The following is a 15,552-nucleotide window of genomic DNA, read 5'->3' as shown; positions in this document are numbered from 1 at the left end:
AATCGTAAGTTTTTCAATAGTTTGATAAAGAAAATACTAATGGTTGTTTTACCATTTTTCTGAATTGACTTTTCAAATCCTTTGTACCTTTCCTTAATGTCTTAATGTATGATAATTGTTATAGCTCTTTTCTCCAATTGTTTTTCTTTTTTAGTTTTTTTGTTGTTGTTTTTCTTCAGAGAGGAGAAGGGAGGGGGTAGAGAGAAACATCAGTCTTTTGCCTCCCATATGACTTCAACTTCAAGCCACAAGCTACATTAGTTCCTGAATATTTCTATATAGGTTAAGAGAAGTAACCTATCCTTTGAAGCCTTGAAGCCAGGCATTGACTTCTTTCTAGCCAGGAAACCCTAGATGGAGCCTTCCAGTATAAGGCTGTTCTGTTTACATTGAAAATCTGTTGTTTAGCCCTAGCTGGTTTTGCTCAGTGGGTAGAACGTCGGCTCATACACTGAAGGGCCCCAGGTACGATCTGGTCAAAGGCATGTACCTCAGTTGCATGCTCGATCCCTGGCCCTGGTCGGGGCGTGTGCGGGAGGCAACCAGTCAGTGTGTCTCTCACATCAGTGTTTCTCTCTTTGTCTCTCCCTCTCCCTTCCACTCACTCTAAAAATCAATGGAAAAATATCCTCATGTGAGGATTAAGAAACAAGTAAGAAAATCTCTTGTTTAGTGTAGCCACCGCCTTCTTTAATTTTCTGAGCTAGATCTGGATAACTGGCCGCAGCTTGTACATCAGCACTTGCTGTTTCATCGTGCACTTTTATATTATGGAGGTGTGTTTCATTCCTCCATGAACAAACGCCTGACACTTCCAACTTTTCTTCTGCAGTGTTCTCACCTCTCAGCCTTTATAGAATTAAAGAGAGTTAGGGCTTTTCTCTGGATAAAGCTTTGGCTTAGGGAATGTCGAAGCTTCTGTCTAGACCACTAAAACTTTCTCCATATCAGCCATAAGGCTGTTTTGCTTTTTTATCATTCATGTGTTTATTAGAGTAGCACTTTTAATTTCCTTGATGAACTTTTTCTTTGCATTTGCAGCTTGATTAGTTGGCACAAGAGGCCTAGTTTTTGGCCTATCTCGGCTTTCAACATGCCTTCCTCACTATTATTTCTAGCTTTTGATTTAAAGTGGGAGACTTGTGACTCTTTCACTTGAATACTTAGAGGTCATTGCTAGGTTATTAATTGGGTTATTAATTGGCCTAATGTTAATATTGTCATGTCTCAGGTAATAGGGAAAGGGAGAAAACCTAGCATGGGGGGGGGCGGGGGGGTAGGGAGCAGAGGGAAAAACGGCTTGTTGATTGAGCAGAGCACACACACATTTATTAAGTTCAACATCTGTGGGCACAGTTCATTGCATCTCAAAATAATAACATCAAAATAAGATCACTGATCACAGTTCATCAAAACAAACTGTAATAATGAAAAGTTTGGAATATTGCGAGAATTACCAAAATGTGATGTAGAAATGCAAAGTGAACAAATAAATGCTGCTGGAAAAATTGCACCAGTAGGTTTGCTTAACTCAGGCTTGCCACAAGCCTTCAATTTGTTAAAAAAAAAAAAAAATGCAGTGTCTGCAAAGCTTAATAAAGTGGTGTGCTTGTATATACTAAGTATAAGTACAACATAATTTATAGGCAGTCTCTTGAGGAAATGTAGGTTATTTTTGCTTTATTGGGTTTCCAAATATTTTGCATGTTAAATTTCTTATTTGTACCCTCCTACATTTGCACATATTTCTGTTGAGTAGCTTCCTAGAAGTGGAATCTCTGGGTTTGAGGTCATGTGCATTTTAAGTTTTGGTCAGTTCTGCCAAATCTCTCACAAAAGTTTTTACCAAATGTGTCAGCCATTTAACATGTTGTGGACCACTCCCCCACAACTTTGTCCCTGAATATTATCAGTTTTTAAGATCTTAGCCATTGGGAGAGATTAAAAGCACTTATATTGAGAATGAATATTTTGTTTTCCAGCCAGTTGTATTGTGTGAATTCATAAACTGTTCATTTTTGTTGGGTTGTCTTTTATAGACATTGTGTATTTACCTTTTATTGTTTCTAGGCAGAAGTTTTATACTTTATGGTTTTGAGTTTTTATTACTGTTTAAAAAGGCATTCCAAAACAATAGTCTACAAATTTTGGGCCGTCAGCAACTTTTACAGAGCTTAGAGATTAAGCTAGATAGAAACATAATTTAAAAACATGAGTCCATTCAAACTGAGATTTTAGATGGAGTCTATAACTTATTTAATTCTATTTCAGATCGAATTCTGAGATGAATAAAAAACTAGGCTTTGGAGGCCTTTCTATGTATGTTAATTGGGGTTAAAAAAAAAAAAACCCCTCCCCAAAGATATAAACAAGTGGAAGAATATAGCATGTTCATGGATTGGTAGAATCAACATCTAAATTAAAGTGCCCATACTACCCAAAGCAATCTATAGATTCAATGCAATCCCTATTAAAATACCAATGGCATATTTCACAGACCTAAACAAACACTCCAAAAATTTATATGGAACCAAAAAAGACCCCAAATAGCTGCAGGAAGCTTGAGAAAGAAGAAAAAAGTTGGAGGAATCACAATACCAAAAATCAAGTTATACTACAAAGCCACTGTACTCAAAACAGCCTGGTACTGGCACAAAAACAGGCATATAGATCAATGGAACAGAACAGAGAACCCAGAAATCGAATCAAGCACTATGTTCAATTAATATTTGACAAAGGAGGCAAGAGCATACATTGGAGCAGAGGTAGTCTCTTCAATAAATGGTGTTGGGAAAATTGGACAGGTACGTGCAAAAAAATGAAACTAGACCAACCACCAACTTACACCATACACAAGAATAACTCAAAATGGATAAAAGACTTAAATGTAAGATGTGAAATAAAAGTCCTGGAAGAAACCATAGCCACCAAAATCTCAGACATCTCTTGTAGCAATATGTTTACTGATACATCTCCTAAGACAATGGAAATTAAGGAGAAAATAAACAAATGGGACTACATGAGCCCTGACCAGTTTGGCTCAGCAGATAGAGCATCGGCCTGCGGACTCAAGGTTCCCAGGTTCGATTCCGGTCAAGGGCATGTACCTTGGTTGCAGGCACATTCCCAGTAGGGAGTGTGCAGGAGGCAACTGATTGATGTTTCTCTTTCATCGACGTTTCTCTCTATCCCTCTCCCTTCCTCTCTGTAAAAAATCAATAAAATATCTTTTTTTTAAAAAATGGGACAACATGAGAATAAAAAGCTTCTGCGTGGCAAAAGAAATGATCATCAAAATAACAAGAGATCCCACCACATGGGAGAACATATTTGCCAAGGATACATCTGATAAGGGATTAATCTCCAAAATATATAGGGAACTCATACAACTTAACAAAGGAAGACAAACAATCCAATTAAAAAATGGTCAAAGGACCTAAATAGATACTTCTCCAAAGTGGACATACAGAAAGCCAAGACACATATGAGAAAATGCTCAAAATCACATCATCTGAGAGATGCAAATCAAAATGATGAGATATCACCTCACACTTGTCAGAATGGTTATCATCAACAAATCAACCAATGACAAGTGTTGGTGAGGTTGTGGAGAAAAAAGAACCCTAGTACACTGCTGTTGGGAAAGCAGACTTGTATAGCCACTGTGGAAAGTATGGAATTTCCTCAAGAAATTTAAAATGGGACTCCCATTTGACCCAGTCATCCCCCTTTTAGGAATATATCCTAAGAAACCTGAAGCACTCATCAGAAAGAGTATATGCACCCCTATGTCCATAGTGCAATTTACAATAGCTAAGACTTGGAAATAGCCTAAGTGCAATCAGCAGATGAGTGGTAAAAAAGCCATGGTACATTTACACAATGGAATACTCTACAGCAATAAAAAAAAGAAAGAACTCTTACCATTTGCAACAGCATGGATGGACCTGAGCAAAATAAGCCAGTCAGAAAAAGATAAGTATCACATGATCTCACTCATATGTGAAATCTAATGAACCAAATAAACTGATGGTCAAAAATAGACCCAGAGTTATAGAAGCATGAACAGATTGTTGAACCTCAGAGGGAAGGCAGAGGAGGGTAGGTGGGAAGAGATCAACCAGTGAACTTGTATGCATATGTGTATAACCCGTGGACATAGACAATGGGGTGATGACGGACTGGAGGGCTTGGAAGGACCGGAGCGGGCTGGAAGAGGTTAATGGGGGAACAAGGAGGACCTATGTAATACTTTCAACAGTAAAGATTAAAAGAAAAGAAATCCCCCTACCCCATATTCTGATATGGCTTGGAGTGTGTTCTGCGTATCAGTTTTTTAAAAGCTCATTGGATGATTCTAATATGCTACCAAAGTTAAGAAATACTTGATCAAAGGATTAGAGAATGGTAGTCCATTAATATTAAAACCTCAGCTGGGACATTTGGCATAATCAGACCCATGTTTTTAAAAAATGCAGAATCAACTTTATATGCTGACACCGTTTCTGTAGCCCTAGAATGTAATATTCTTCAAATTACTAAAATATTATACTTCTATATTCATATGGAATTTCACATATATACTTTACTTTTCAGAGCCCCCTTAATGGGGAAACAAAGAATAGTAGTTCCTATTTCCCGCTGCATATGCCTATTATTTGGAGAACTTTAGGCAAAAACTTTGGGTAAAAAATACAGATACCTGTGTCCCACCCTAAACAACAAGAGATTCTAATATGTAGCTAGAATGGGGAACCATTATTTTAGAGCTTATAAATAGAGAAGATTTGAGATTATAGCTTTACTAGGGGCCCGGTGCATGAAATTCGTGCACTGGGTGTGTGTGTGGGGGGGGAGTGTCCCTCAGCCCAGCCTGCCCCCTCTCACATACTGGGAGCCCTCAGGCGTTGACCCCCATCACCCTCCAATCGCAGGATTGGCACCTTGCCCAGGCCTGACGCCTCTGACAGAGGCGTAGACCCCGATCACCCTCCGATCGCCTAATTGGCCCCTTGCCCAGGCCTGACGCCTCTGCCAGAGGTGTCAGGCTTGGACAGGGGACCCCCATCTCCCCCCGATCACTGGCTCTGACCCCTGCCCAGGCCTGAGGCCTCTGGCCCAGGAATCATGCCTGGGCAGGGGACCCCCATCTCCCTCTGATCGCTTGCTCCACCCCCCGCCCAAGCCTGACGCCTCTGACCCAGGCTTCAGGCCTGGGCAAGGGGACCATCATATACCCCCCCAACCCCCGGCTCTGCCCCCCACCCAGGCCTGATGCCTCGGCCAGAGGAGTTGACCCTCATCACCCTCCGATCACCAATCACCGGATCGGCCCCTTGACCAGGCCTGAGGCCTCCGGCAGAGGTGTCAGGCCTGGGCAGGGGACCCCCAGCTCCCCGCGGTTGCAGGCTCCACCCCTGCCCAGGCCTAACGCCTCTGGCCTAGGTGTCCGGCCCGGGCAGCGGGGACCCGCAGCTGCAGTGGCCCCGCGATCGTGGGCTTCGCTTTAGGCCCAGGCAAGGGACCCCTAGGTCCCGGGACTGCCAGCTTCGACCGTGCCCAGCTCCCATCGCTGGCTCCACCCCTACTTCCTGCTATCACTGGCCAGGGCGGAAAAGGCTCCTGATCCTCTGATCATGGCTGGGGGGCAGGGCAAAGGCGGCCCCAGGGCTGCCTTTGCCCTGCCCCCCCAGCTCTTAGCTTCCCCCTGGGTTTCCGATCACTGTCAGTGGCAGGGGGCTGCTTCCTGCTTTCCCTTTCGCCTCCCTGCATTGTGCCTACATATGCAAATTAACCGCCATCTTGTTGGCAGTTAACTGCCAATCTTAGTTGGCAGTTAATTTGCATATAGCCCTGATTAGCCAATGAAAAGGGTAGCTCGTACGCCAATTACCATTTTTCTCTTTTATTAGTGTTGATTGTCCTAAAAATTAAAGGTACAGTTGCCAGTATTAGGTTTCTAATTATAGTTATTTTGCCCATTAACTTTTTGTTTGGATTGTTTATAGCTTTAAAGAAAAATGAGGAATATCAGTAAAAACAAGATGAAGAGGTTTATTTTTCAACCAAGAGCTTGAATTGGCTTTTCACTAAACTAATTATGAATTTTTGTAGCACACATAGGTAGATTTCTCTCCTTTCACTGGTCCCCCAAACTAGCTTAATTAAATCAGAATCTTTGAGGGTGGTGGGGCAGCACATATTTTGATGAACTTCCTCTAATATTCAATTTCTATTGACCTATTTTATCTTGGGTCAAATCTCTTAACCTCTAACCTCATCTGTAAAATGTAACTAGTGCCTACCTTGCATTAAGTATTGATGTGAGGATTAAATTAAATATATGTAAAGTGTCTGGCACTAAATAACCTCACATCTATGTTCATTGTACTTTTAACAGAACTCCATTATAGGTACTGCAGTGCAGGTTGGATTACTTTTATAATTTAGTATTTTAAATTTATATTTTAATTTATATTCAATATAAAATTTATACTTTTGGATCTACCATGAATTTTGACAAATGCCTAGAGTTGTATAACCACCACCATCACAATCAGAACAGTTTCATCATCACCTCCTATATTATTCCCTCTTTCTACTTTGTTTGCTTAAACCATCCCCCACCCTTAATCCCTGGAAACCAGACATATGTACACCATTCCTATAGTTTGCCTTTTTCACAATGTCACATAAATGGAATCATACAATATGTAGCCTTTTATACCTGGCTGCTTTCACTGGAAATTTGCATTTGCGATTATTCTTGCTGTATATATAGACTAGAGGCCCAGTGCATGAAATTTGTGCTAGAGTCCCTAGCAGCTGCTGGCTGCGGCCTCCCTTCCCCAGGTGGTTGCCTGCAGCTGGCGGGGGCCTCCCTTCCTGTGGTTGGCTGGCTGGCCCCGCCCCCTGGTCAAACTCCCAGTCAAGGGGACGATTTTGCATATTAGGCTTTCATTGTATAGGATAGTTTTTTTTGTTGCTGGGTAGTATTCCATTGTGGGGATATGTACCACAGTTTTGTTTCTGATTTTTGTCAAGTACAAATAAAGCTGTTAATCTCTTATAGGTGATTGGATGAAAATAAGTTTTCATTTCACTTGGGTCAGTAACAGTGAGCTATTGGAATAGTATTAAGTATATGTTTAACTGTAAGAAACTGCTAAACTTTTTCTTATTGGCTGTACTCTTGCATTATCACCAGTAGTATATGAGAGAGTTTCAGTCACACCACATATTCTGTAGCACTTGGGATTGTCAGATTGTTCCCCACCCCCACCCCCAACACACATTCTAATAGGCATGTAATGGTACCATTATTGTTCCAATTTTGTGTCTTGAATAACTAATGACATTAGCATGTTTTCATATATTATTTATGCCTCTGCATAGATTTTCTTTTGTAAAGTATCTTTTTAAATCATTTGCTTATTTTTTAAATTGAGTTGTTTTCTTCTTGTTAGATTTCAAGATACATTTTAAATATATATATTCCAGCCGAGTCCAGCTCAGTGGCTGAGCATGGACCTAGGAACCAGGATGTCATGGTTCCATTTTCGTCAGGGCGCATGCCCAGGTTGTGGGCTCAATCTCCAGTAGGGGCTGTGCAGAAAGCAGCCAATCAATGATTCTCTCTGATTATTGATGTTTCTCCCTCTACCTTCTTCTCTGAAATCAAGAAATACATCTCTACATCTCTCTCTCTCTCTCTCTCTCTCTCTCTCTCTCTCTCTCTCTCTCACACACACACACACACACACACACACACACACACACACTCACACACACACTCACACTCACTCTAGAGGCCCAGTTCAAAAAATTTGTGCACGGGTGCAGTCCCTAGTCCTGGCCAGTGATCGAAATGCGAGCTTCTGGCGTGGAAGGGCTCTATCCATTGAGCCAAACCGACTAGGGCTAGAATTTTTTTCTTTCCTAAGAATTTTTAAAATTAATTTTAAGGTTTTCACCCTTACCTAATATTAATAGCTGCTTTTAGGAGCTTTGATAATTCTAACAGTTGGGTCATCTAGGGCTTAGCATATATTGTCATCTCCCTTAATCAGATTTTTAGTTGTTCTTGCTATGTCTGATAATTTGGGATTCTGTCTTGGACATTTTGAATATTATGTTGTAAGATTCTCTATCCTGTTAAAATCCTTTTGAGAATGGTGAGGATTTTTAAATTTCTTTTAGTAAACAAGCTAACCCAGTGAGATTATAAGTTCAAGTTCTTTCTCGCTTTAAATAGCCAGTGGTTCCATTATCTGTTCCATTTCAAAGCCTTTGCTATGTTGAATTTGCCCCTTCCATTCCTATTTAGTTTGTTTAGGACTTAGGCAGTGATTCATGTAATAGTTCTGTTCTGAAAGCCTCTCTTGTACTTCTTTGGCTGGTTTTGACACATGTGCAGCTATAGTTAGGCCCAGAACTTGGTTCACATACAGAATTAGAGATCTACTTCTCCGTCTCTCTCTGTGATTTTCCCTGAACGCCCTGGCTCCAGGGGCCCTTTTCTTTATTCCTAGAGCCAGAAACATGGGATTCTCTCCATTTTAGTTTCCTGCCTGTCATATCTTGGGGTGAAGTAGGAAGAGGAAAAAAAAAGAAAAGAATGGATGCCTCTACACCAGGGGTCCCCAAACTACGGCCCCCGGGCCACATGCAAATACAAATATTGTATTTGTTCCCGTTTTGTTTTTTTACTTCAAAATAAGATATGTGCAGTGTGCATAGGAATTTGTTCATAGTTTTTTTTAAAACTATAGTCCGGCCCTCTAACGGTCTGAGGGACAGTGAACTGGCCCCCTGTTTAAAAAGTTTGAGGACCCCTGCTCTACACTCTTCACAACAGGGACCCTCTTCCTGATTCCTTTATTCAGAGCAATGTTTTCTCTTTTGGTTTTCAATGCTCACTCTGCAGCTGGGTAGTTTGATGGCTGGTCTGGCTTCAGTATGGGGGGCTGTGAGGGGGGATGGGACAAGAGAAAGGAAAAAGGTATTTTCCCCACATTCTCCAGGGGCCTTTTGCCCTTGTCTTCTGGACACACACACACAAATACACACACACACATTTCTCTGAATTTTTACTGATCATGCCTGTTACAGTTTCCCTGTTTGGCCCACCCTTGGGTCAAAGCCAAGAAGTAAATGGGAAAGCAAAACAAAACAGGATACTTACCACTACCTTATTAGTTGTTCTTCACTTACTTCCCTCTCCAGTCTGCTTGCTGTTATTTCGTTTTCAGAGTACTTTGTTAGATGTATTTTGTCCAGAGTTTTTCATTATAATCAGTGGAAGAAAGGGACACTAAAGTGAGCTTATTGCCCTATGCCATCTTGGCCAGGATCGAGAAGTCAGATGGTCACATTTCTAAGAAAAAGTTGGTGTCTCTCAGTGGTTAGAACGCTGTCCTGCACATGGAAGGGAGGGTTGTGGGTTGGATTCTTGGTCAAGAGCATGTACCTGGGTTGAATGTTAGATCCCGGGACCCGATAGGGTGTGTGTGCAGGGGGTAACCAATTAATGTTGTGTCTCTCACATCGATGTTTCTCTCTCTCTCTCTCACCTTCTTTCTCTCTCTCTCCCTTCCTCTCTTCCACTCTCTCTAAAAATCAGTGGAAAGCCCTGGTTCATTTGGCTCAGTGGATTGATCCTCGGGCTACCTATGGACTAGTCAAAATTCTGTACCCAGGTAGTAAGCTCACTAGTTTCATGGGAAATGGAAAAATTTGTAACAGCATTGTGATAGGACAGTAAAGTTTTTGTTTCATGGCATTAGCCTCTTCTTCTGGAAATGAAATACCAACCTATTTTATACTCTATAAATTATTACACAGTACAGATTTCTTATCTTTTTTTTTTCATTAAATGTCTTTGAAGGACCATCTCATTTAAAATGGTTTATAATCATTTGAACTATTCAATACATAAGATGTTAGAAGTTTTATTGATTAATAGTGTGCTGATGTGGCAGATGTTAACTCTTAATTGCAAAAGTTAATTTTCATTAGTGCTTGATTTAATACAGTAATTTTTCATTTAATTCCTTTTTGGCTTATTTTGACTTCTGCTTTAGAATCCTATAGAAACCCGCCTCATTGGTGTGGCTTACTATTTTTAAATAGTCTTGATCATTTTTTAAGGGGATAAAAAATATTGTAGGAAAGGAAATTTGGGTGGAGTGTTATAAATTCAATCTAAAAATTCACTAAATGTTAATGAAGTGCTATTACCTGAAAATGACTTTTTTTCCCCCTTTAGAATCCAGCAACTATCACAAGAATACTCCTTAGCCACTTCAATTGGGATAAAGAGAAGCTAATGGAAAGGTAAGGAACTATCATGTCAGCTTTGAACTTAAAAGTAACACAGAAAACCTATTGAACAGAATTTACAAGAAACAAGTAAGGAGTTGATTTATATACCAGTGTGTGAACAAACCAAAATGCAAGCAGTATCTGGTTTAATCTCTTATATTCCTAATCCACAATTTTGCAGTAAATTTAGTGTTTAAGGGAACTCGGGATAAATGTTTCGTATTTTATTTTGGAGGTGATGGGGGGGGCTCTGCTTCAGTATCATGTACATATATTTCCTTTTGAGTACCGAGAACTAAAAGTAGGTTTTCAAAAATGCATAAGATCTTTAAATTACTTAAAAAATTTCTTGCCCATAAATCTTTAAATCCATGTTAGGCATATTAATGACATTTATTCAGTAAAAAGAAAATAAAGAAGTTGCTCTTGGTATCCTGGCCACCAAAATGGCTAATTGAACTGATTTTCTGGTTTCAGTGCAAGATTATATTCCATAGGAGATTTAAAATTATTTTCTCTCAGAAAATGTTTCTAGCTCTAATACTGATGCCATTCTTAATCTTTTCCTCTTCTTTAGATTGGAAATTTGGAACACTTAAGGTGGAGTAGGGTTAAAAGCCTCTATTCTCTCAGCCTTTATTCTCAGTCTAAAATTAGCAATCCTAATTTTAATAAAAAATTACAACTAGTTATTGGGAACTGAGAACCCAGATATTGTGAAAAGTAAATAAAAATATTTCCCCTTTGATATGAAAATTGAAAGCACTTTGTAAAACATATTAGTTAATACCAAGAGTATTACATGATTTCTCACACCTTGTACCCAACTACAATTTAACGCCTTGAGTGCCGGGGAACGCAATCGTGCTCCTCCTGTCTTTCACCAAAAGTGCCGGGAGCGCTATCAAAGCTTCGAAATGGCGTCCAGTTCTAAGTATGCTTTTATTAGTGATGATGATATTGCTAAATATGTCAATGTAGTAAAGGTTTCCTTAAGTTTTTGAATATGTAACTTCATTTACTTGCGATTCATAATTTTTTTTCCTAAACTGCTGTAAAATCAGCAAAAATGCCTTGGCAATTTTAGCACAGTTCCTAGGATATTGGTTGGCACTCAAAGGGTTAATAGTGACACTAATACCTGTCAATTATTAAACCCTCTGTGCCAGATATTAATTTCATTTTATCATCTTGATAGCCTTATGGGGCTAGAAATTACTAAATTTAATTGATGCAGAAACTAAGACTTAGAGTTTAATAATACATTTACCTCAGTTTTGTAACACAAGGAGTTACCACTCAGACTCAGGTTTGTTGGACTCCTAAGCTTATGTTCTTAAACACAAAGTATACATCTTTCCCATGATTCATAAATGAAATGCTCCTTGACTAGTTTTATGTTGTTATTTTTTTGTTTGTTTTTGTTCCCCCATGCATCTCACCATCTTTTTTGAAGTCAGTGATATTTCTTAAATTAGTAACATTTATTTTCAGGCTTGTTTTATGGCACCTTTATTAGGAAAAGGAGTTTTCTTGTTTATATCTGATACGCTTTTAGTGAACTAGATTTATTTACAGTTTGTTTGTTATTAATCCATTTTTCCAAATTAGTGTTTTTAAAATCAATATGTACTATTTTTGTCTCATTTAATGAGTTTCATATTATATCCTATGCTGTCTAATATTACCACTGTCACATTTTATTTTTATGATTACTACTGCCTTAGTAAGTTGTGCTTTATATTTACCATGTCTTTGGTTATTTTGTTGCCTTAATTAAGTTTTCACCCTCTCCCCCTGCCCCCAATAATTTTATAAAAATTATAGATTTTATTTTTAGTAGCCATCCTTAAAATTTGTATATGCATACTTAAAACTATAAGTATGGCCCTGGTTGGTGTTGTTCAGTGGTTAGAGCATTGGTCTCTCCACTGCTAGGGTCACCTGATAGATCCCTGGCCCCAGGACATGTGCGAGAAGCAAAGAAACAAAAGCAAAGAATTAATCTCTCTGCTGATCTCTCTAGCTAGTGTTCCTGCTTCCTCCCCCCCTCCACCCTCCTCCTTCCCCCTGCCCATCTCCTAAACCCTCCCCCATCCCTTTCCCCCATCCAACACCCTCTCCCTCCCTTCCACTCTAAAAATCAGTGGAAAAAAATATCGTCCGGTGAAGATTAACAAAAAAGAACCCCAAGCCCATTAAGTTTGTAACAATATTTAATTACAGTATTTATATCCATGCCTTGCACAAGATAAAAATTGTAGCATATTTTTCTTCTCTATCCTTTCCTTTTTTCCCTCTCAGCTTGATACATTGATATTTGAAATTTCCATTTGATGTTAAGTATTTTTACTCAATGTTTAACTTTTTTTCTAATTTGTTTATTGCAGTCCACTGTTTTCTCCAAATTTACCTTTTATACTCTAGAATATATCCTTTAGTCATTTAAATCAAGTTTCATATGTGATAACTATTCATGTGCTCTAAAGAGAAATATTTTGAGATTTGAGGGTGAGTTTTGAAAACATACCCTTTTGGCCCTTAAATTCTTCATACTCATGTTTTTGATTTGGGGAAATTCTTAGTCATTCTTTCTTCAATAATACCTTCTCTCCATTCTCTTAATGCTTTCAGGAATTCCTGTTATTCACATGTTGAAACTTCTGGATCTCATTTCCAAGTCTCCTAATTTTTTCTTTTTTAAATTTATTAGGACAACATTGGTTAATATATAGGTTTCAAGTGTACATTTCTATGATACATGGTGTGTATATTGTATTTGTGCCTACCACCCAAAATCAAATCATCTTCTGTCACCATATTTGGCCCCCTTTACTCTTCACTATGCCCCTATCCCTTTTCCTCTGGTAACCACCATACTGTTGTTTATCTCTGTGAGTTTCATATCCCACATATGAGTGAAATCATATGGTTCTTGGCATTATCTGACTGACTTATTTTGCTTAGCATAATATTCTTAAGGTCCATTCATGTTGTTGCAAATGACAGTATTGCATTTTTTCTTATGACTGAATAGTATTCCATTACATATCAACACTAATAAAAGAGAAAAATGGTAATTGGCGTACGAGCTACCCTTTTCATTGGCTAATCAGGGCTATATGCAAATTAACTGCCAACTAAGATTGGCAGTTAACTGCCAACAAGATGGCGGTTAATTTGCATATGTAGGCACAATGCAGGGAGGCGAAAGGGAAAGCAGGAAGCAGCCCCCTGCCACTGACAGTGATCGGAAACCCAGGGGGAAGCTAAGAGCTGGGGGGGCAGGGCAAAGGCAGCCCTGGGGCCGCCTTTGCCCTGCCCCCCAGCCATGATCAGAGGATCAGGAGCCTTTTCCGCCCTGGCCAGTGATAGCAGGAAGTAGGGGTGGAGCCAGCGATGGGAGCTGGGCACGGTCGAAGCTGGCAGTCCCGGGACCTAGGGGTCCCTTGCCTGGGCCTAAAGCGAAGCCCACGATCGCGGGGCCGCTGCAGCTGCGGGTCCCCGCTGCCCGGGCCGGACACCTAGGCCAGAGGCGTCAGGCCTGGGTAAGGGGCCGATCCTGCGATTGGAGGGTGATGGAGGTCAACGCCTGAGGGCTCCCAGTATGTGAGAGGGGGCAGGCTAGGCTGAGGGACACTCCCACCCCCCCCACCCCCCCCCCCACCCCCAGTGCACGAATTTCGTGCACCGGGCCCCTAGTATACATATAAAAATCTTGTTTATCCTATCCTCTATCGAGGGACGTGTCAGTTATTTCCATGTCTTTACCACTGAGAATAATGCTGCAATGAACATAAAGGTGCATACATCTTTGTGAATCAATGTTTTTGAGTTTTTCGGGTTGGTATCCAGAAGAGGGATAGCTAGTTATATGGTAACTCTGTTCTTAATGTTTTGAGGAACCACCATACTGCTTCCCATAGTGTCTGTGCCAGTTTACATTCCCATGAGCAGTGAATGAGAGTTCCTTTTTCTCCACAATCTCCAACACTTGTTCTTACCTGTCTTATTGATAATAGCCATTCTAACAGGTGTGAGGTGGTTTCTTATTGTAGTTTTGATTTGTATTTCTCTAATAGCTAGTGAAATTGAACATTTTAATAAATCTGTTGGTCATTTGTATATCATCTTTTTAATTTTTTAATTATGATATTGAATTTATTAAGAGACAGAGGGAAGACTCCTGATTCAGTCTCTGTGTGGTCTTCACTTTCCGTCCTTGGTTATCAGTTCTCTCTAGCTAGTCTTCAGTTGATTATTCAGGATGGTTTTCTGTACTTTAGTTGTAATTCCAGTTTGGTCCTAGGGAGCATGCCTGTGAGCTTCCACTTACTCCACCGACATACTGGAATCTTTCTGTATGTCTTCTTGGGAGAAGTGTCTGTTCAGGTCCTCTGCCCATTTTTTAATTGGGTTGTTTGGTGTTGAGTTGTATGATTCTTTATATATTTGGATATTAACCCCTTATTGGAGCTGTTGTTTGAAAATATCTCCTATTTGGTTGATTGCCTTTTTGTTTTGTTGGTTTCTTTGGCTTGTATAGAAGCTTTTTAGTTTGATATAGTCCCATTCACTTATTTTTTCCTTTTCTTCCCTTGTATTTGGAGTCAAATTCATAAAGTGTTCTCTATAACCAAGGTCCATAAATTTAGTGCTTGTATTATTTTCTATGCAATTTATTGTTTCAGATCTGATATTTAGGTCTTTGATCTATTTTGAAATAATTTTTGCCCATAGGGACAAACTGTAGTCTAGTTTCATTAATTGCATGTGGCTTTCCAATTTTCCCAGCACCATTTATTGAAGAGGTTTTCTTTTCTCCATTGTATGTTTTTGGCTCCTTCCTCAAAAATTACTTTTTTATATCTGGGCTTAGTTCTTTTCCATTCGTCTTTGTGTCTGTTTTTCTGTCAGTACCATGCCGTTTTGATTATTGTAACTCTATAGTATAATCTGAAGTCTGGTAGCTTGATACTTCTGGCTTCATTCTTTTTTCTCAGGATTGCTTTGACTATTTGCGGTCTTTTGTGGTGCCATATAAATCTATTTTTAAAATATGACATTGAGATTTTGATGGAGATTGCATTAAATCTGTATATTGCTTCAGGTACTATGGCCATTTTAACTATGTTGATTCTTCCAATCCATGAACACAGAATGTCTTTCCATTTAACTGTGTCTTCTTCAATCTTGGATAATAGTTCTTTGTAGTTTTCAGTATATAGG

General features: G+C 39.5%; 1 protein-coding gene across 4 annotated transcripts in view; it reads left to right on the top strand.

Moving 5' to 3' along the window:
• The window catches only part of ARIH1 (ariadne RBR E3 ubiquitin protein ligase 1), a 122,071-nt gene that overhangs the window by 31,609 nt on the left and 74,910 nt on the right, over positions 1-15,552 (top strand). For 2 of the 4 annotated variants that reach the window (XM_059657861.1, XM_059657832.1), the window contains exon 2: positions 10,268-10,335. The exons of the other annotated variants lie outside the window; for them this stretch is intronic. In XM_059657861.1, the coding sequence (XP_059513844.1) occupies positions 10,268-10,335 (68 nt within the window). The remainder of the gene's footprint in view (positions 1-10,267; positions 10,336-15,552) is intronic. 4 annotated transcript variants of the gene reach the window in all.

The sequence above is a fragment of the Myotis daubentonii genome, chromosome 1 (genome assembly GCF_963259705.1).
Source record: "Myotis daubentonii chromosome 1, mMyoDau2.1, whole genome shotgun sequence".
Classification (NCBI taxonomy): domain Eukaryota; kingdom Metazoa; phylum Chordata; class Mammalia; order Chiroptera; family Vespertilionidae; genus Myotis; species Myotis daubentonii.
Note: the sequence above shows the minus strand (reverse complement) of the source record. Positions and strands in the feature narration are given on the sequence as shown.